The sequence below is a fragment of the Lepisma saccharinum genome, chromosome 3 (genome assembly GCF_977018435.1).
Source record: "Lepisma saccharinum chromosome 3, izLepSacc3.1, whole genome shotgun sequence".
Classification (NCBI taxonomy): Eukaryota; Metazoa; Arthropoda; class Insecta; order Zygentoma; family Lepismatidae; genus Lepisma; species Lepisma saccharinum.
The window spans coordinates 2,602,202-2,619,276 of NC_139231.1; the positions used below are offsets into that span (position 1 = coordinate 2,602,202).

The following is a 17,075-nucleotide window of genomic DNA, read 5'->3' on the forward strand; positions in this document are numbered from 1 at the left end:
GTCATCAAAGTAGGGTCAATCAGGAGTAAAATCACAAAGAAATGCTACATAGCTCTTTTTACGTGCCTAGCCAGCCACGAGAGCAATACATCTTGAGCTAGTAACAGACCTTACTTCTGAAGCTTTCATAGCAGCATTGCGACGCTTTACAGCAAGGCGAGGCAAGTGTTCCACCATTATCAGCGATAATGCCACAACATTTCAAGGAGCGAAGAACGAACTTCAGAAACTTCAATTGCTATTTCATTCGCAAGGATTCAGTGAGGACATTCAAAGGTATGCAGCACAAGAAAACTTTCAGTGGAAAAATTCACCTCCATGTAGCCCAACATTTGGTGGTGTCTGGGAAAGCGCCATAAAATCCATGAAGTACCATCTTCGTAGAGTCGCCAAGAATGCTGTACTGACATACGAAGAGCTGTCAACTCTTTTGTGTCAAATCGAAGCTTGCTTAAACTCTCGACCTCTTACATCCTTACCTGACTCTCATGAAGAATTTAATTACCGCACTCCAGGCCATTTTCTTATTGGTGGTCCACTAACTTCCTTTCCTCAACCAGACTTAAGTGATCTCAAGGAAAATAAACTTTCCAGGTGGCAACGAGTTCAACAGTTTCAACAAAGGATTTGGAGAAACTGGTCCCGAGATTATCTTCATGGTATGCAACAGCGTCAGAAGTGGACAACCACGCAGCCCAACCTGCAACCAGGACTACTTGTGCTTCTGAAAGAAGACAACCTACCCCCATTATCTTGGAAAATGGGCATTATAGAAGAAGTGTTTCCAGGGAAAGACAATTTAGTTCGTGTAGCCATGGTTCGCACCAAGGATGGAGTGTACCGAAGGGCTCTCAGTAAGATTGTACCTCTTCCAGATGGGAAGATCAATTGAACTTTCATGATTTAGTTTGGATGCTGTGCATTCCAACGGGGGGGAGAATGTTTAAGATTGTAAATAGTATTGCTTTCCGCTCCTCATTTGTTTTTATTTTACTCCCGCTGGGAGCTTCGTGCAAGAACTCGGAATTCTGGGAGCGTGACATTCGAACGCTGCGGAATGGTGCATGTCGGCTCGCGGCAGCGAGAGAACATTTCAGCTAGCCTATCGGATATGGGCCTTTTTTGTATTTCTTCATTGTGCAAACGTATTTAATTATTATATAATACCAAGTGAATTAAAGGACTTGTATCATATGCGAATTTGTTACTATATCCGTTGTTCCAGCCCTATGGTAAGATAGACAATATGGCGTCATACCCAGAGATGCTAGTTTTCATTCATGTTGATACGTAGAAGGTATCTCCAGACAACTCATTGTTGCGATTAGCTAGAAGTGGCAGAAAAGCAACGCTAAGTAACAAAAATCAACTATACACTCCCCCTCTCTACCACATGAATCACTATTACCAAAAGGTATACGTGGGAAACAAAAATTTAAGCAGTTCCAAGTTCATAGCAACACATCCAAGAAAAACATCCGAACACATTAGGCACATTTAATACAAGACTACTCAAAATGTCACAGCTGTTCTAGATACTGAAAATTGCGACATCATTTCCCGAAATCTGAATCTGGAAGGGAATTTTTCCCCCCAATCTTGATACGACATTATATGGAATCCCATACACCATAATAAATCACAAAATCAATAAATGTCTTTGTTATCTTGCTAGAGTAACACATGATATAATTGTAAAGATTAGTGAGAATTCCAGGTAGGAATGTGTTCTGCATTTTTCACAGGGGGGGGGCAAAGCAGGCTCTCAGGGGGAGCAGTTGCCCCCTGTCGCCCTCTAGCTACGGGGTGTGCCTACCCAATGTAATAGTGGTAACATATTTTCTTGTAATCAAGGGGTATCGGCTTTGATTGCTGTTGGAGACATATTTCACAGTGGTTCGGATTCCATATTGAAACTGTAGGTCGAGTCTCGATTAGCCTAACTGAGCATAAATGGACATAAAACAAACTTTCACATAAATTAAGAACCTTACTATTCACAACAGGTATGCAGAACTACACCTATTACGTAAATCCATATACATCAGTCTGCGACTTGAAGGGAAATGTAAATTTAATTCAACCTGTCGAGCCCAGAGCTACTTATAATTGCTAACTGTTGGGCCTTGGACAAAGACCAGTTTTTAGATTCAATCCTTTTTATGTAATAAGAATGGGCCACTGGAGTGCCATAAAGTAATGGCCTTGTAATCAAGGAGTCCCAGGTTCAATCCCAATTAGCCTATGTGAGCATAATAATAATAAAAAACATTAAAAATAAAGTAGTTTGAAGACCACGGTGCATTAGGCATGAATCGATTCATAACCGTAGGCTTCGAGAGGTTCGCTAGAACCAATGGTTGACTTGTCAACAAGTCTAGACATAGATAATCGAACTATTATTATTTTATGATGCCATAATTTATTTATTGCTACCAACTAATGTATTGTCATTGATTTGAAACACTTGGGGGGGGGGGGAATAAAGCCCAATCACAAAAGCCGCGGAGAAAACTCGACTAGGTTCTTGCGTATTAATTTGGACGATTTTTCCATTTGCAAACCCCTTATGATTATGCAAGCATGAAGTGGGCTCCAAAACCGAGGGGGTAACGTGCCAAAACTGAGGGGGCAAAGACAGTTTATTTCCGTTTGTAGGTAAGGTTTAGCATAGTGCGGGGGCAAATACACTCCGTAATGGCCGCCACTGCAACCATAGTATACGGAATATTATAATGGGTTACAGAAAATTCAGTATAACTTTCGTTTCAGAAAATAACTGTGTTGGGAGTGACTCGCATCTCCTCTCAAGCAACGCTCAGGCCACGGTCCGCTCACGGTCAGGGAGTATTCCCACAACTCAGGTTTCGCTCAAGGTCCGATCATCGTTGATCTGGTGTTGGATATTTGACTTGCAGGGCTCTGGTCGACCATACTCGTATATGTATACGTATAACGTATAGGCTATATATATATACGACTTATAACTTATGCCTTCTGCTACAATGCTCCTTCCATTTCATTTATATTTAATTACTGCAGAGACATAATTACGGGCAAATACTTCCGATTTCATGTGATTCATATTGAGAACATGAATACATGATGCACGTCAGCATTTTATCACCTTCATTTGACTACTATAATAATTTCGTAGAAATGTGTACAGTAAATTTTAGCAGAACTCTAGCTAGCACGGTCGGTCTCTTTGTGCATGTCTTGAGTAATACGAGATCTGCCTTGTGTTATCGAAATCAAGAAGTCTGACTTAACCACACCTTAACATGACTTGAGATTTCGAAGTATGGAGTAAGCCCCATTCGAATCTCAACAATGTTCTTGCTTCCTTTTTTCGCAACAATTGGTGGCGGACTATAAAGGCTCTTATCGCTAAATATGACAATTGAGGTATGTTGGGCTTCAGTTTTAAACACGGAGAGAACGGAAAAAGAGACCTGTTGCCTTTTCTGTTCATTTTTACGCTTTTTGGTACAAGTATTTCTCCAGGTTTTTGTTTTTAATTCTTATGCTAGTTATGGGTGTGATATTATTTTAAAGAAGTTAATTGATTTTATTCACATATTGAATAGAATCAATCGAAAGTTTATGGGAACATGGTAATATGGTTGCCAGATTTTTAAAATAAAAGAACGGGATATACAGATTATATAGGCATGGATATAGTTAAATTAATTTTTTATAACATTTTTAAACATTACAAAATCAATTGATGTTTAAAGCATTGTTAATCCCTAATTTTTAACATTTTGAGAAAATATATTAATATTTGAGTGAACTCTTGGCGTCCTTTAAGAGTACATTTTTTTCCCAATGCATTACTATAAAATTCAGAACATGACTTATTCTCATTCACTCATTATTTCTTTAGCTAAATACGGGACAATTGGACGTCCCGAGAACATTTTCCGGGATAACGGGACATTTCTTTAAAAAGGGGGACAATCCCATATATACGGTCTGGCAACCGTACATGGTATCCACTTGTTTTACGAAACTTAGCGTATACCCTCTGAAAATTTTGAGACTACACCACTGAATTTTTCTGGTACATCTGTCGATTGTTCTAAACACAGTGTTAAGAATTTTTCAGCGATAGATTTGGCTGTTAAAGCATTGACGTTAGAAAAAAAATGACAAAAAAAGAAATAGAATTACGAAAACAGAAAGAGCTTTGGTTTCATCGAGTCAGTGCAAGCCGCAAAACAGGCGAGTTTTATACGCTGTACCCTAGTGAAATCGCCATATCCCCGACCCGCATTTCTAACAGTGACCTTCTGTTGCTGCGTTTACCTACGAAGGAACTTGCGTCAAACAGCCAATTAGACCTACCGCTGCCCTTCTCTTTGGGCAACCTTTGAAACCCTCCTTCCCGAAGCAGCGAGCAGGGAAACAGGATTTTGTCAAAATAACCGTGCTGCGCTGCGAATGGGGGTCGATTCTTAGCGTGGCTCTATTGTAGTGGACAACGACAAAGTTTTCTCGATTATTTTCATTGGGATAAATCCGACGGTAGAGACACGACTTGTAAATAATAAACACAAATAGGCACCTCCTCTAAAATATAAAAAAAATAATCACGGTTCTTGATCTGCATTAATCGTCCGTACACGACCAGCATGCCGCTCTAAAAAATTCAAAATCGAAAGCAGATTGTTGACTAACTTCCAAAGTTTGCACCACCTGCAGACATATTTATGGAGAGTGTGCCAATTTCTGGGAACGTTCTTATCCAGGTCGAGAAGCGGCTGTTTTCACGCTCTTCTTTAACACAGAAGAAAGAAAAAGTTGCTTTTGACGGAAGGAAACCAGTTCTGCCCTTGCTGCATGTGAGACAACGCCACGTGAGAAACAGTTATGAGAATTAAATTGTTTTAAAGCTAGGCTACAATTATGTGGCCCCACCAGTCGCATGGCTTCGAGGCTATCACGTCGTTTCTAACTTTCCAGGCTGTTGCAATTTTCCACACACTGCATAAGCTTAGCATGGTAGTGGCTAAAGGAAATCAGGTTATGTTACTGGAACAGAATTTTTGGTGAAGATTTGTTGATGTGAGTTATTTTCAGTGCCGTATTCAGGGAAGGAGTCAGGCTTGAGCCAAAAAGATACTAAATTTACTGCTACACATATGCTCTTAAAAATGGCAAAAACATGCGCTGAAAATGATAACATTTCGAAAATATTCCCCATAACTTTAAAAGGTTTTGAAAATTACAGAGAAATATTCAAAAACGTTGTGATGTATGTCCACCATAGATGTTTTCGTGTTTGTCTACAATATTCTATACAAAAGCTAATTTGTAATTAGTGTACACTTTCCCTCCAGAAATCAAGACATTGAGTTATTGTACATATACAATGTATTGAACATTCTTCTTGTTCAAGTCCTTCAACTAGGCATGGGTGTCCGGAAGGGGTGGGGGCACGCCCCCCGGGAAATTGATTTGATTTGCTTTTTTTATTTTATTTCGCGTTTTGTGCCTCTTACGAGGATGGGAATGAGTAATAAAATTGATGAATGGACATTCACAAACAACCATGCACGAGCGGGATTCGAACCCGGGACCTCTGGCGTCGCAGCGCGATGTGCTAACCACTCAGCTACAGGGTCCGGCCCCCGGGAAATTGAATTTCAACCTGAAAGTATATAGTTCACACATATAATTAAATTTCAGTCACATTAATTTACTCTCATTATTAGAAGGATGGTGCAGGGAGATGATCAATTCAAATTGAAGGAGTGTTTTTGAGGGGACAACACGTCTAGCCTCGCTTGCCTCCCCCACCCCAAGAAAAATTACCTTTTTTGCCCCTCGCTGGAAAGAAATTGACACTATTTTCTTAGAAATACCTTTACTTTTCAATGTATAAAATATGTAAAGGCTATTATAATCCCCCCGAAGTTTAGCGTGTATGCATAAATGTGAACAGGGTGTTCAGAATTTAATTTTGGTTCACCAGTGCTTGTTCTTAATTTTCTTTTAGATATCTGGGAACAGAGGCATGCCTGGGGCGCTAAACCCCCTTTTGGCTCAGCATTCCTAAAAAACGTCAAAAACAGGAAAATATGACAAAATATAGAACTGATTAGAAAAAACCAAAAAGACAACCCCCCTGTCTGAGGGAATTGAGATACAGTCCTGTAAAAAAAAACTTTGATACAGTATCTCTGTATCTTACGAGAGTGAGAATTAACGGGGGGGGGGGGGTGCTAGACACGCATCTCCCACAGAGACCCAAGAATCACTGGTGGCAAAGATACATTTTCATCCCTACCAGGGACGATTTCATTCTCCAAAGTCACGTTTGTGTTCACAGATCTTGTCGTTGGATTTTCAAGTGTACAGTTGCTCATGAAGCATGTAAACAGTTTCGTGTTTTCTAACGTTATCAGTATAATCCTCGGATTTGTATGTAATTACATATTCTATTCCTTTCTAGATACACGAAAGTGTCAACGAATTATGTAACTGACATGATTTTGCGTAAGCTTTATGTTACATATTTTTACAGATTTTCCAGGATATTACATATTTTACATTTTTGCTAATTTACTTTACATAAAACAACATATTTCGGTATTTTTTTCCTATCTTGATCCTTTTTCCTATATTTTTGATCTCAGAAACACGATGTAGAAAATTTGTAGCTCATGTGATGTCATATTTTCTAATCAATTAGATACATAGTGCTTACGGTCACCTAAAATAGACTGCCAATACAGGATGAAGACAAAAACATACCGGAACTGTTATTTATCGAAAGATGCTGGAGTTTATCTCCCCCTCCCCTTTTCTGGTTACATATTTTCGTTTCGCTTTTAGGTTTAGGCAAAGGACCTAGAAACTTGGCATTGGTGTAAAAGAAAGCTACTTTCTTCTACGTGGCGAGTTACACAATATGTTCCCTTGTACAAAAAAGTGCAAAAGTAGCTATGTATTTTCATTCGAATGTTGTTTCTGTAGACGTCCTTTTTGCAATTTGTTTCAAAAGTTACAAAGAGCTCTCTTTGCCTCAATGCAGTGGGAAATTTCTGAGATATGTACACGTTGCTGTGCACTTTTTTCTGAGTTTATAAATGTGACACAAATTTTAATATGAACAACTTATGTCCTAAAAATTATGTTGAATATGTTCAAATAAAATAAATATCTGTCAGAATTCTTGAAATTGTTTGGATACTAGATAGTTATTAATATTACATATTCTTTGATACTACATATTCTTTTGATAATACACATTTAGGTATATACATTGGTTCATTTTACTTCGCTTTTCTGCCACTTTTGGCCAATCGCGAAGATGAAGATGAGTAATGATATGATGAAATTGACGAAAGGACACCCACAAAGAACACCCATGCCCAGTCCAGGATTCGAACCCGAGATCCCTGACGTCGTAGCGCGTTGTGATATCCACTCCGCCATTATATTTGATTGTTGGATAATAGGCTAACCGGATAACCAACACCTTCGAAGGGCTTCTCCTTTTAGAAAAATCACATAATTTAGTTACATAATTTACTAATATTTATTTATGACAATAATAATTATTATAAATATATAGTTATATGTTGTTATGTAAATGAATATAAAAGAATGGAAAAGCGAACATTTTTACATTCTGGTGCATGTTGGACCAATTTTCCTTTCATGATAACTGGAAATAGGTTTCCGTCGTCGCCTTGTAATCAAGAGGTCCTGGGTTCCATACCCGGTGCAGGCACACAGTAGTTCGGATCCCACTTTAAGCTGCAGGTCAAGTCCCGATTAGCCTTTCTGTGCATTAGGTGGACTTAAAAACAATAATTCAATCAATCAATACAATATCAGTAAATTTGTAAGAAAAATGCTACTATTATTCAGTCTCGCATACCGAACATGAGTCAGTTTGACTCTCAAATATGCATACCTTTAATGTTAAAGAGGAGTAAATTTTAATCACCACATTTTCTACACATACTAACTATAAGTAAAAATTACTCCCTAGCTTCTATTAACAGAGCAGTAGTGCAGAGAAAGTAGATGACTCGAACCCTCCTTTTGGCATTTTGTTGCCAACTAATAGCCCGAGGCATATCTGGGAGGGAGTGCCACTTAAACACCACGAAAGGGAGGTGCAACCAAAAATATAATAATATAACAAAAATAATAATTTTCTATTTACACATTAATCCTGCAATGGGTGGTGGCCACTCTCACCCCAAAAAAAAAAAAAAGATAATTCGCACATTGCCTGTTGAGTGCATGCTAAAATGGGCGGTTGAGGAATGTACTTTCAACCGTTTCAGGGAAATTATCTTCAGGAAGAAGATTTAGAGTTAAGAACCTTTGCATACTGAATGTTCCCCAAAGATGAAACATTAACCGTGGCAGGTTTTCTGATGGAAGATCTTGGATAACTGGCTGATTCGCTGGATAAAGGAGTCACACTGTCGCCTTCCATAAGTAACAAAGCACTCTGCAAATTACGAATGCAAAGGTTTCTGAAAGTGGTTAATTTTCTTGGATTTCTACAAGCCTAAGAGAGCCAACACAAAGCTTGAAGAAAATGAAGTAACTTCTTTTGACACGTCTCAGTTTGCTTCTTTGCTAACGCATTTCCTGGACAGAAGGCGTATAATTCCATCATGATTATGCATAAGGCTTAAACTTTAAAAAAAATAAAGGGTTTTGCTACGTGGATATAGAATTTGCCAAAAATACAAAAACTGATAATCGTAACAATGTTTTGCGGTTTTGTCTCTCGCCAGTTTCATAATACTGTGCATATATCGTTAATGACATTTGTTCATGTAAACAGGACAAGTAATTGTTGATCATTTCACTTGAAATACTACAGTATGATGATAAATATAAAAAATCATTTCTGTAGTTATGACAAAAATATACATAACTGAATGAGTGAATCTAGAATATAAAATTCGTACTTAGTCGAAACTTTATGATCGTGGCCCGTGGGTACAGCAAGATACTCCATGATCCATATCTAGTTTATAATTCTAATTCTAGTAATGAATGGCAACAGAACTTATGATATGCCTCCTCAATATAATCGTTATTTAATCTCCCTTGATTATGCAGTAACTTAATTTGGATGTTCGAAAATATTTCAATTTTTATTGCACAACACAATACTAAACGTTCTGAATTCGTTCAGCCCATTTTACTATACGTATGCGACATTTAAATTTCATTCTTAATCTGACGCTGGCCTTCAGGTAAGTGCGCGTAACTATTGTTCTTGAAGATTCTAAAAGCTGTTGGTGATATTAGTGCACTACATAACCTATGAAAGAAATGCTTTTCATTTACATTTAAACTTTTTTTTTGTCATGGTAACTTCTTGTTCCTGATTTTGTTCGCTTTCGCTCGCAAATGTTACAATATAAATAGATAAATATATATGCTATAATACAAATACATGTCATATATCTAAACTATGTAATATAATATAGCTATTATACGTATATCATCTATAATCTCGGACACTATGTACCTTGGTTATAGTTGGAGACTGTTGGTTTCCTGAACCAGCCTCGCCCTGTCTCTTTTGGCGGGAGCAGGGTAAGGTTAAAGTAATCGCTTTTGTCCCATTCTCACCATGGTGTTGCCAGGTGCCTGTGCTTGAACATATATGATTGCTTTCCGGAGTAAGTGACCGATGGAAATTTCAAAACTGTCAGCTCTTATTCATTGTCAACTCATTTAGGTTAAAGGACCGTCCAAAATTTCAGCATTTTCTATGTAAGACCCTTATTCACCAGTAAAAAAGTTCAACTACACCCTTCAGAAAGGCACGAGCCTAAAAGCAGCTCGTCACTGTATTCCGATACAACCATAACAAGCTTAACAAAGCCCACTGGGTAAATTAATTTTACGAGAATGATGCGTTCGACTAGGAATTTTGAAACACGCCCAGCGATGAAATATTGGGCGGCAAGATCGATATCTTTTCCTCATAGGTGGATTCTGATCCAACGAAGGACAAGTCAGTGCTTCATGTTTTCATCATGTAACGGATGAAATTGCATATTACCAGTAGATTTTTATTTTTTAGCCACTTTTGGTTAATCGCGACGATAAGAATGAGTAATGATTTGATGAAATTAAAGAAGGGAACACGCATGGCCCGGTCGGGATTCGAACCCGGGTCCCCTGAGGTCGTAGCGCGCTGTGCTAAACACTCCGCCACGGAGGCCCGCAATTACAAGTAGAACATTTAATGATGAACACTATTTTAACGACAGCAATAATTTTCTTCTACGGATGTCGATTCCTCATGATGGGGAAATTTCTTGGCACGTTGCAATGAAAAAAACACATTTGAAAATGCTTTTTTTTTTCTTATTAATGACAGCTTCAAAATTAAATTAATGAACACACACATTGTTATATTTTAATAACTTGGAAGAAGAACGTGTAATAAACCAATATATTACATGGATATAATGTATTTTTAAAATTATCGACGGACGCGATATGATGACAATAGGAACTTCTAATCCGCCACAAGTTTAAATTTTCACAGTTCTAGAATGAATGAAGCAGGTACCTAAAGACGGTAAAATATAGCAGTGGCTGCTAACAGAACTGAAGTGTCCTCCATACAAAATATATGCAGCAGCAACACCTACTCAGTACTTTTATCTGGCGCTACGCAACGGTACGCCGTAAGGTGGAGTCGGCCAAAACGGTGACGGCGGGGCAAATGGGGATGCTCAGTTTCTCACTGATTAATGCTGCTACCCGGGCCCCAACGCAGTACTAGAGGAGAAGGTCTAAATATGGGCGAAGGTTTAAATATGGGCTTTGGAGTTATCAGCGCTCCCGGGTACTGCAACCTGGCAGAGGCTATTGGGACTGGTTATATATATGGGCTATGACATGTCTAATGCTGAGATCACATTTTCAACAAATATTTGGATGTTTTTCTTAATTTCGATTTTTCCCATTCCGCGTGATTTTCAAAACAACATATTATTCATAAATATGAATTTTATAATGTTTTAGCGATAAATGGCCGTTTTTTAAAATTTTAATTGCTTTTTGTGATATTGCCACTAGTAGTCCATATTTAGACCACAATTGTGAAATACATCATTTTACCATTTTCTGGAAATTACTTTTTTATGCATTTTAAAGGCAGGTGTTTGATATATTAATTTTTTTCCTCCGAAAATGACAAAATAAAAAGTGGGGGCCCATATTTAGACCTTTTCCTTCACCATTCATGGCCATCTATATACCAGTTTCATTCGACTCGTTGACACAACAGCCCGACCTTCTTATTTATACGACGTTTTCAAGTTTTCGTGAAAAAAGTTTTCTATTTTGCCCCTAAACTAACTGTAGACCAGGCGAACGAGAACAAGTCTCTGCGCAAGTAGTGACCCGAGACAGCTCCACCAATGAACAGTGAGAGAAACGGGATTGCGTAATGGACGACGGGAGTTACCCGATTCCCTCCTTCGCTCTGTAAGCGTTGCAAACTTTTGAATAGGATAATACAGAACTCACATGGCAAACGGACCGTATTTTTGTCTCCAGGTTCGTACGATTGGCTTAAGAATTTCTTAGGGAAATATTAGGGATAAAACTGCAATTGCAAATTTTGACAAGCCGTGGATTTAGGGTACGGACTACGCTACGGTTGCCAACGCTGCGCATTCACCACTCGATTCTCCTCCTCTGCCGATATGCGCGGCCCTGTTCTACAGTTAGCTGGGACAAGGTATATACGTATTATATTTGGTCTTATGAAGCCACCTTTGAACATCCAATTTTTGTACGTACATCATTGTCTTCCAGTTTTGAGTTAGATTTTGACACACTGCTTGATAGGTTATCTTATATCTTTGTAATGTCCGTCACTGTCTGCTAAAACGGGAACGTTGAGGTTAGTTCAAAACGGGTCGTTCTCAATTTGAACGCCACTGACCAATATTGAAATATGCTTTACCTACTAGGACTATGGTTTAATTTTGACACAAATCTAGGATATTATGTTGTTTATTAAGTGTTTAAATTGAGTATAAGGGATTATTTGTTAGTGTAGATGTTTAAAAAGACAAAAATAACAAAAAATACTTCCTGTATTATAATCTTATTTTCATGGTTAACTTGACTTTTGCCTTTCAAGAAAGTTATTGTAACAAAATTTTACACCAGACCTCGAATTTACATTGTTTCATCCGAGTACCTCGTTTTACTCAGTCTAGAACATACTCAGAAAAGAGAAGATTTGTAGGCTACTATCACCATTTTATAGATGAGAATAAAACTAATAACATTTCATTTTGACAAAGAAGGGTGTGTTTGTGTTACTGCATGGATGCACGATCATTTATGAACATACCACAATGTTTTGAGTAGTTCTTATTATGAACACAATAACAAACCAACTTGAAGAGTACCCGTACCTTTCTTCGCAGAAAGAAAACTTTGCAGCCACTACTTTCAGCAAGACTCATGGATGTACCAACAAGCATATTTCAAAGAGTTTTTCCCGACTTTTTAGGGATAAATTGATTCTTTTAGTGGCTTCTGTACTGTCTAGAGGTCTTTTGATTAGATAATTCTGGCTGTTTGTTGATCATTTGTCCTCACACACGATCACATGACAGCACGTTTGCTCCCGCACTATGCTAAACCTTATCTACCAAGGTAAAGTAAACTCTCTTTGCTCACCAGTTTTGGAACCCAATCGCCGCCACTGCATGACAGAAAGTGCTATACACACAGAAGTACTTTACCAACGCTTCAAGTTAATGAAGCATTAATTATACAGGGTGTCCCAGTTTAAATTAGCCCGGCTTTGATCAACAGTTACATGCCAAGAATCATGAAAATAAATAAAGTGTGTGTAATGATGACCTTGTGTACCTACCACGATTCACTTTACAATGGAATATTCCATTTTACTGGTGCAATGTAGACGTCATTTGCCTCATAGACAAATGTCTGAGCCGGGCTATTTTTAACTGGTACACCCAGCATTATTACGGAAGAAAACACTTGCCTGTGCAGAGAGTGACCCCCACCAGAATGGAAGCAATCCATGACGTGGCACCGTTCCCCTCGTTGAAGTAGCGGACGAACTCCACGAAGAAAATGCCGAAAGTGTACGTCACGCCATCAGCTGAAACGACAAATAATTATAAATTACACTGATCGACACACAATTATCATGTTAAATTTACCTGATAAGTTCCTTCTTACAGTATTTTTTTGCATTGATTTCATATTTGTGAGGGGCAGTTTTTTATAAATTTGTTAATATTATTACTAATATTATTTACGAAAACTAACATGCACTGTTGTAACATATATATTCGATAATTATTAGACGCCGGGCCGAACGAGAAAAAAGCACCTAGTGGTGTCAGAGTCCACCCAATTATTTGTCACATTATTGTATTTGTTACTGTGATTCGTGGTTGAGTGCTTACTGTAAATAACATATCTTTCTTTTAAAAAAAGAAGGAACGATGCATTGTTGGTATGCATTAATTTATATCTCTAGTTCATTTTCCTTCGCTTTTCTACCAATTTTGGCTAATTTGCAAGGATGAGGATAAATTGTGATGAGATGGATGGAGGGACAATCATGTAGGGTCGACACAACAGCCCCCCCCCCCCCCAAAGGATTATACTGGCTGAGAGTGGACACGCCACAGCCTCGCTAGTCTGATGATATATGAAGAGAGGATATATGAGATTTTTTTTGTGAACTTATAACTTGTGCATTAATACCGTGATATATGAAGAGAGGATATATGAGACTTTTTGTGAACTTATAACTTAAGCGTTTGAACTCACGGAATGTTTTAGAAAAGTTAGCGCCCAACATGCATACTTTACTAGATCGTAACGTCTTCAAAAGAAGCCAGAAGATATACAACAAATAAAATATTCAACCATTTAACGAGTAAAGAAAAAGCGAAAATGTACATAAAAAGATTCAGAGACAAGTTGTAAAAAATAAATGTTAACAAATCAAAAGTAATTAGTGTGATTCATTATATTAGATTATAAGCTCTTAAAACTCAAATATTCTGTTATTTCGACAGTAGGATCCAAACTTTAAGTATTATACAAAAACTCCAAACGCTGTGATTTGTAGAGTAATATGTAGATTGTATGCACAGAACAGAGGCACGGTAGTCTAGTCAGTTAGACGTCTGACTGCCACGCCTGAGATCCGGGTTCGATTCCCGGGATGGGTGATCTAAGGTCGGAATTCCTCCGGCCTTGTCACTGCGTAAACCGGCTCTGGGATTGACCCAGCCTCAAATAAACAAATACGAGTGGGGTAAATGCGGCGTAGTGTGGTGATGATCACATCACTTCCAGTTATGGGACCCTACCTCCACGGGGAATCTTGCCTTGTGACCAGATCGGCAGAAACATGAAATAATACCGTGATCAAAATTCGAAATGATCTTGCACGTTTAAGAACAGATGTAACATGCATCACTCAAACAAGGGTAAACAAATGTCTTTTCGATAGCTCGTTCGAGACGTTTCTCTCCCATGCTTCTGGACCGCCTGACGACAAATGAAGATCGACATTTTTCCACTGCCTTCATTGAACTGTTTGTACGACATATAAAACGACTAATTTAGATGCGAAATTCGTGTTGCAGTAAAATCTCTCTCTCGGCCTGCGAGTTAATTGGAGATGACGCAACAGGGGCAATCGCGTTATTCTCGCGCAATGAAGTGCATTAGCAATTCAATGAACCGGTCCAATTTTATAAGCGTGAAATTCGATGCTCGCACGTGTAGATATTGCGCAACGTAACAATGAATTTATAATGATTCAGGATATGCTGTCCGTTAGAATAAAATATTCCCCTACAAGAGCGCTCCGTGGCAGCGGCGGCGCCAGGATTAACCGTCTAGGGGTGCTGAGGGGGTGCGGAATGAAATTTAACCCTAGAAAGCGTCATCGGGCACACTACGCATCTGGGGCATCTTGTTTCATCCCCTTCCATTAAAATATTTCGCTCCCCATTCCGTCTACCTTCTTTTGGATCGGTGAGCCTGACAGGCAAGTATCGGTGTCCTTTTACAAACGTTCCTTCAGTGTGTTTTCACCCGTTTTAAATTTGGCGTCGTCTGGCGAAAGAAACGTTAGTGCCTACGTACACCAAAACTTCTACAGTAACTTTGTAAGATTTTGCTATCATCCTGAATGTGAAAATGCCAAAAACTAATGCAGATGCTCAACAACAACAAGGAAGGAAAATTTGTGCAATCTGACCCTCCAGAAAGAGGAGATGACCAGATTCTCCTACTGCCGTTGCTCCAAAACAATATATAGTGAACACCAGTCAAAGTGTTGTTTTGAGTGCACACGAGACTCATAAAAATGTAATTTTACATTCCTGCCATGCTATTCATGTATTTTGGAAGTAAATACTAACTTTTGTAATAAATAACATTTTGCAAAATTTAGGCTGCGTTTTATTACTGAAGAAATCAGTAGTCCAGCAGACGAATGGTTAGCTTTAACGTTTGGCACAGGACACGTTAGCTTTCTAGGGTTAAGGGATTCGATGTTCAAATAAAGAAAACAGGAAAGACTCATGAAACCTTTAGCCAATACATCAAATACCAATCAACGTTTAGTAGGCTTCTATGAAAATATGCCAATGTCTTCATTCATTTTCGCTTGCTTGCTTCAACCACATCATGTATAAAGAAGTAAATGTGGCTTCCCTTTCAGATTAGTATCAATGACTTGCCTGTAGTATACAATAATAGGGCCTCTCTTCAATACTTAATATTATACGCTCATGCCGACTTGATTTTCATAAGCCATAACGTAAATGGCACTGCAACACAGAAACATTTGGTTAAGCTATTTGGCAAGTGTAAACAATAAACATGGTACAATTTACTAATGTTGGTAATTTTGAACAAATTCTTTCGTAAGAACAAGCACATGTGCTCGTGAATAATAATTTGTTTCTTGTTTGTTTAAGCAAGTATTTGGTTGCCAAAAACTATTTTTCGTTATTCCCAACTTTTTCTTCTGTGCAGAGTATTTTCTGTTGAAAATTGGTTTTGGAAAAGGGGTGCTGAAGGGGGTGCGCAAGAAAATTAAGGGGTGCGCACGCACCCAATAGCGCAGCTCATTCTTCGTGGTGTAGTGTTTAGCGTGATACCAGGAGTCACATCCCAATCCCGGGTATGGATCGATCCATCTCGATATGTTAATAGGGTTTACGGAGTGACCTATTTCACAAGGCCCCAGAATGTCAGTTGCCTACTTCTATTTCTCGTGGTACTCAAAATTGCATTGTTATAGGCTAACGAAGCTCTGACGACTAAAATATCTAGACTAGACCTACAGTTTAAGTGGGATCCGAACCACGGTGCCATGTGCCTCCACCAGGTATCGAACCCGGAACCCCTTGATTACAAGGCGACGACGTTACCACTACGCCATCGGGGAGGCCCTTGCAGTGAAGAAAAAAGTTGATTTCTCGCTTTAGAATTTTGGGAGAAGCAAATCCGACCGCCAGCCTCTATACCTTCCCACTATATTTCTTTTCTGGCTGACAATATTTTTTATACAATGACTAATTAACAAAGAACTACTAACTTTATTATTTTAAATAATTATTCATCTGCATAACCGTAAGGACTAAAGTTGCGGATATTGCTTATTTCAGCTGAGACTTACATTTGATCTCTCATTCACTTTATCATTCACTCTCCGATCGCGGTCAACAGAGACTTCAGAAATAGACGACGTAAACATAGATACTTATGACTATCGTCGCGTTCTCAATTCAAATTCATTGCCTATGTGCATGTGTGTGTTTATTTTGGCATGACCCAGTTCTTCAGCAGAAAAACTGAACCTAACCTACGCTTTGGCTAAGACCCAATTTCAATTTCTCTTATTCTCGCGGGTTTTTCTTGTGACATAAAAGGGGGAGGGGGTGAAGACACACTAAAGTCTATAGCTCACGAGCCGAAATCAAGATAATCAGGACAATCCACTGGGGTGTGTCCTTTCTTTTGTGCTGAGTGACACTGCA

At 38.6% G+C, this 17,075-nt stretch overlaps 1 protein-coding gene across 3 annotated transcripts in view; it reads right to left on the minus strand.

Annotated features, from left to right (window-relative positions):
- The window catches only part of Mct1 (Monocarboxylate transporter 1), a 255,551-nt gene that overhangs the window by 44,211 nt on the left and 194,265 nt on the right, over positions 1–17,075 (minus strand). For all 3 annotated transcript variants that reach the window (XM_083118285.1, XM_083118283.1, XM_083118284.1), the window contains exon 3: positions 13,040–13,159. In XM_083118285.1, the coding sequence (XP_082974411.1) occupies positions 13,040–13,159 (120 nt within the window). The remainder of the gene's footprint in view (positions 1–13,039; positions 13,160–17,075) is intronic.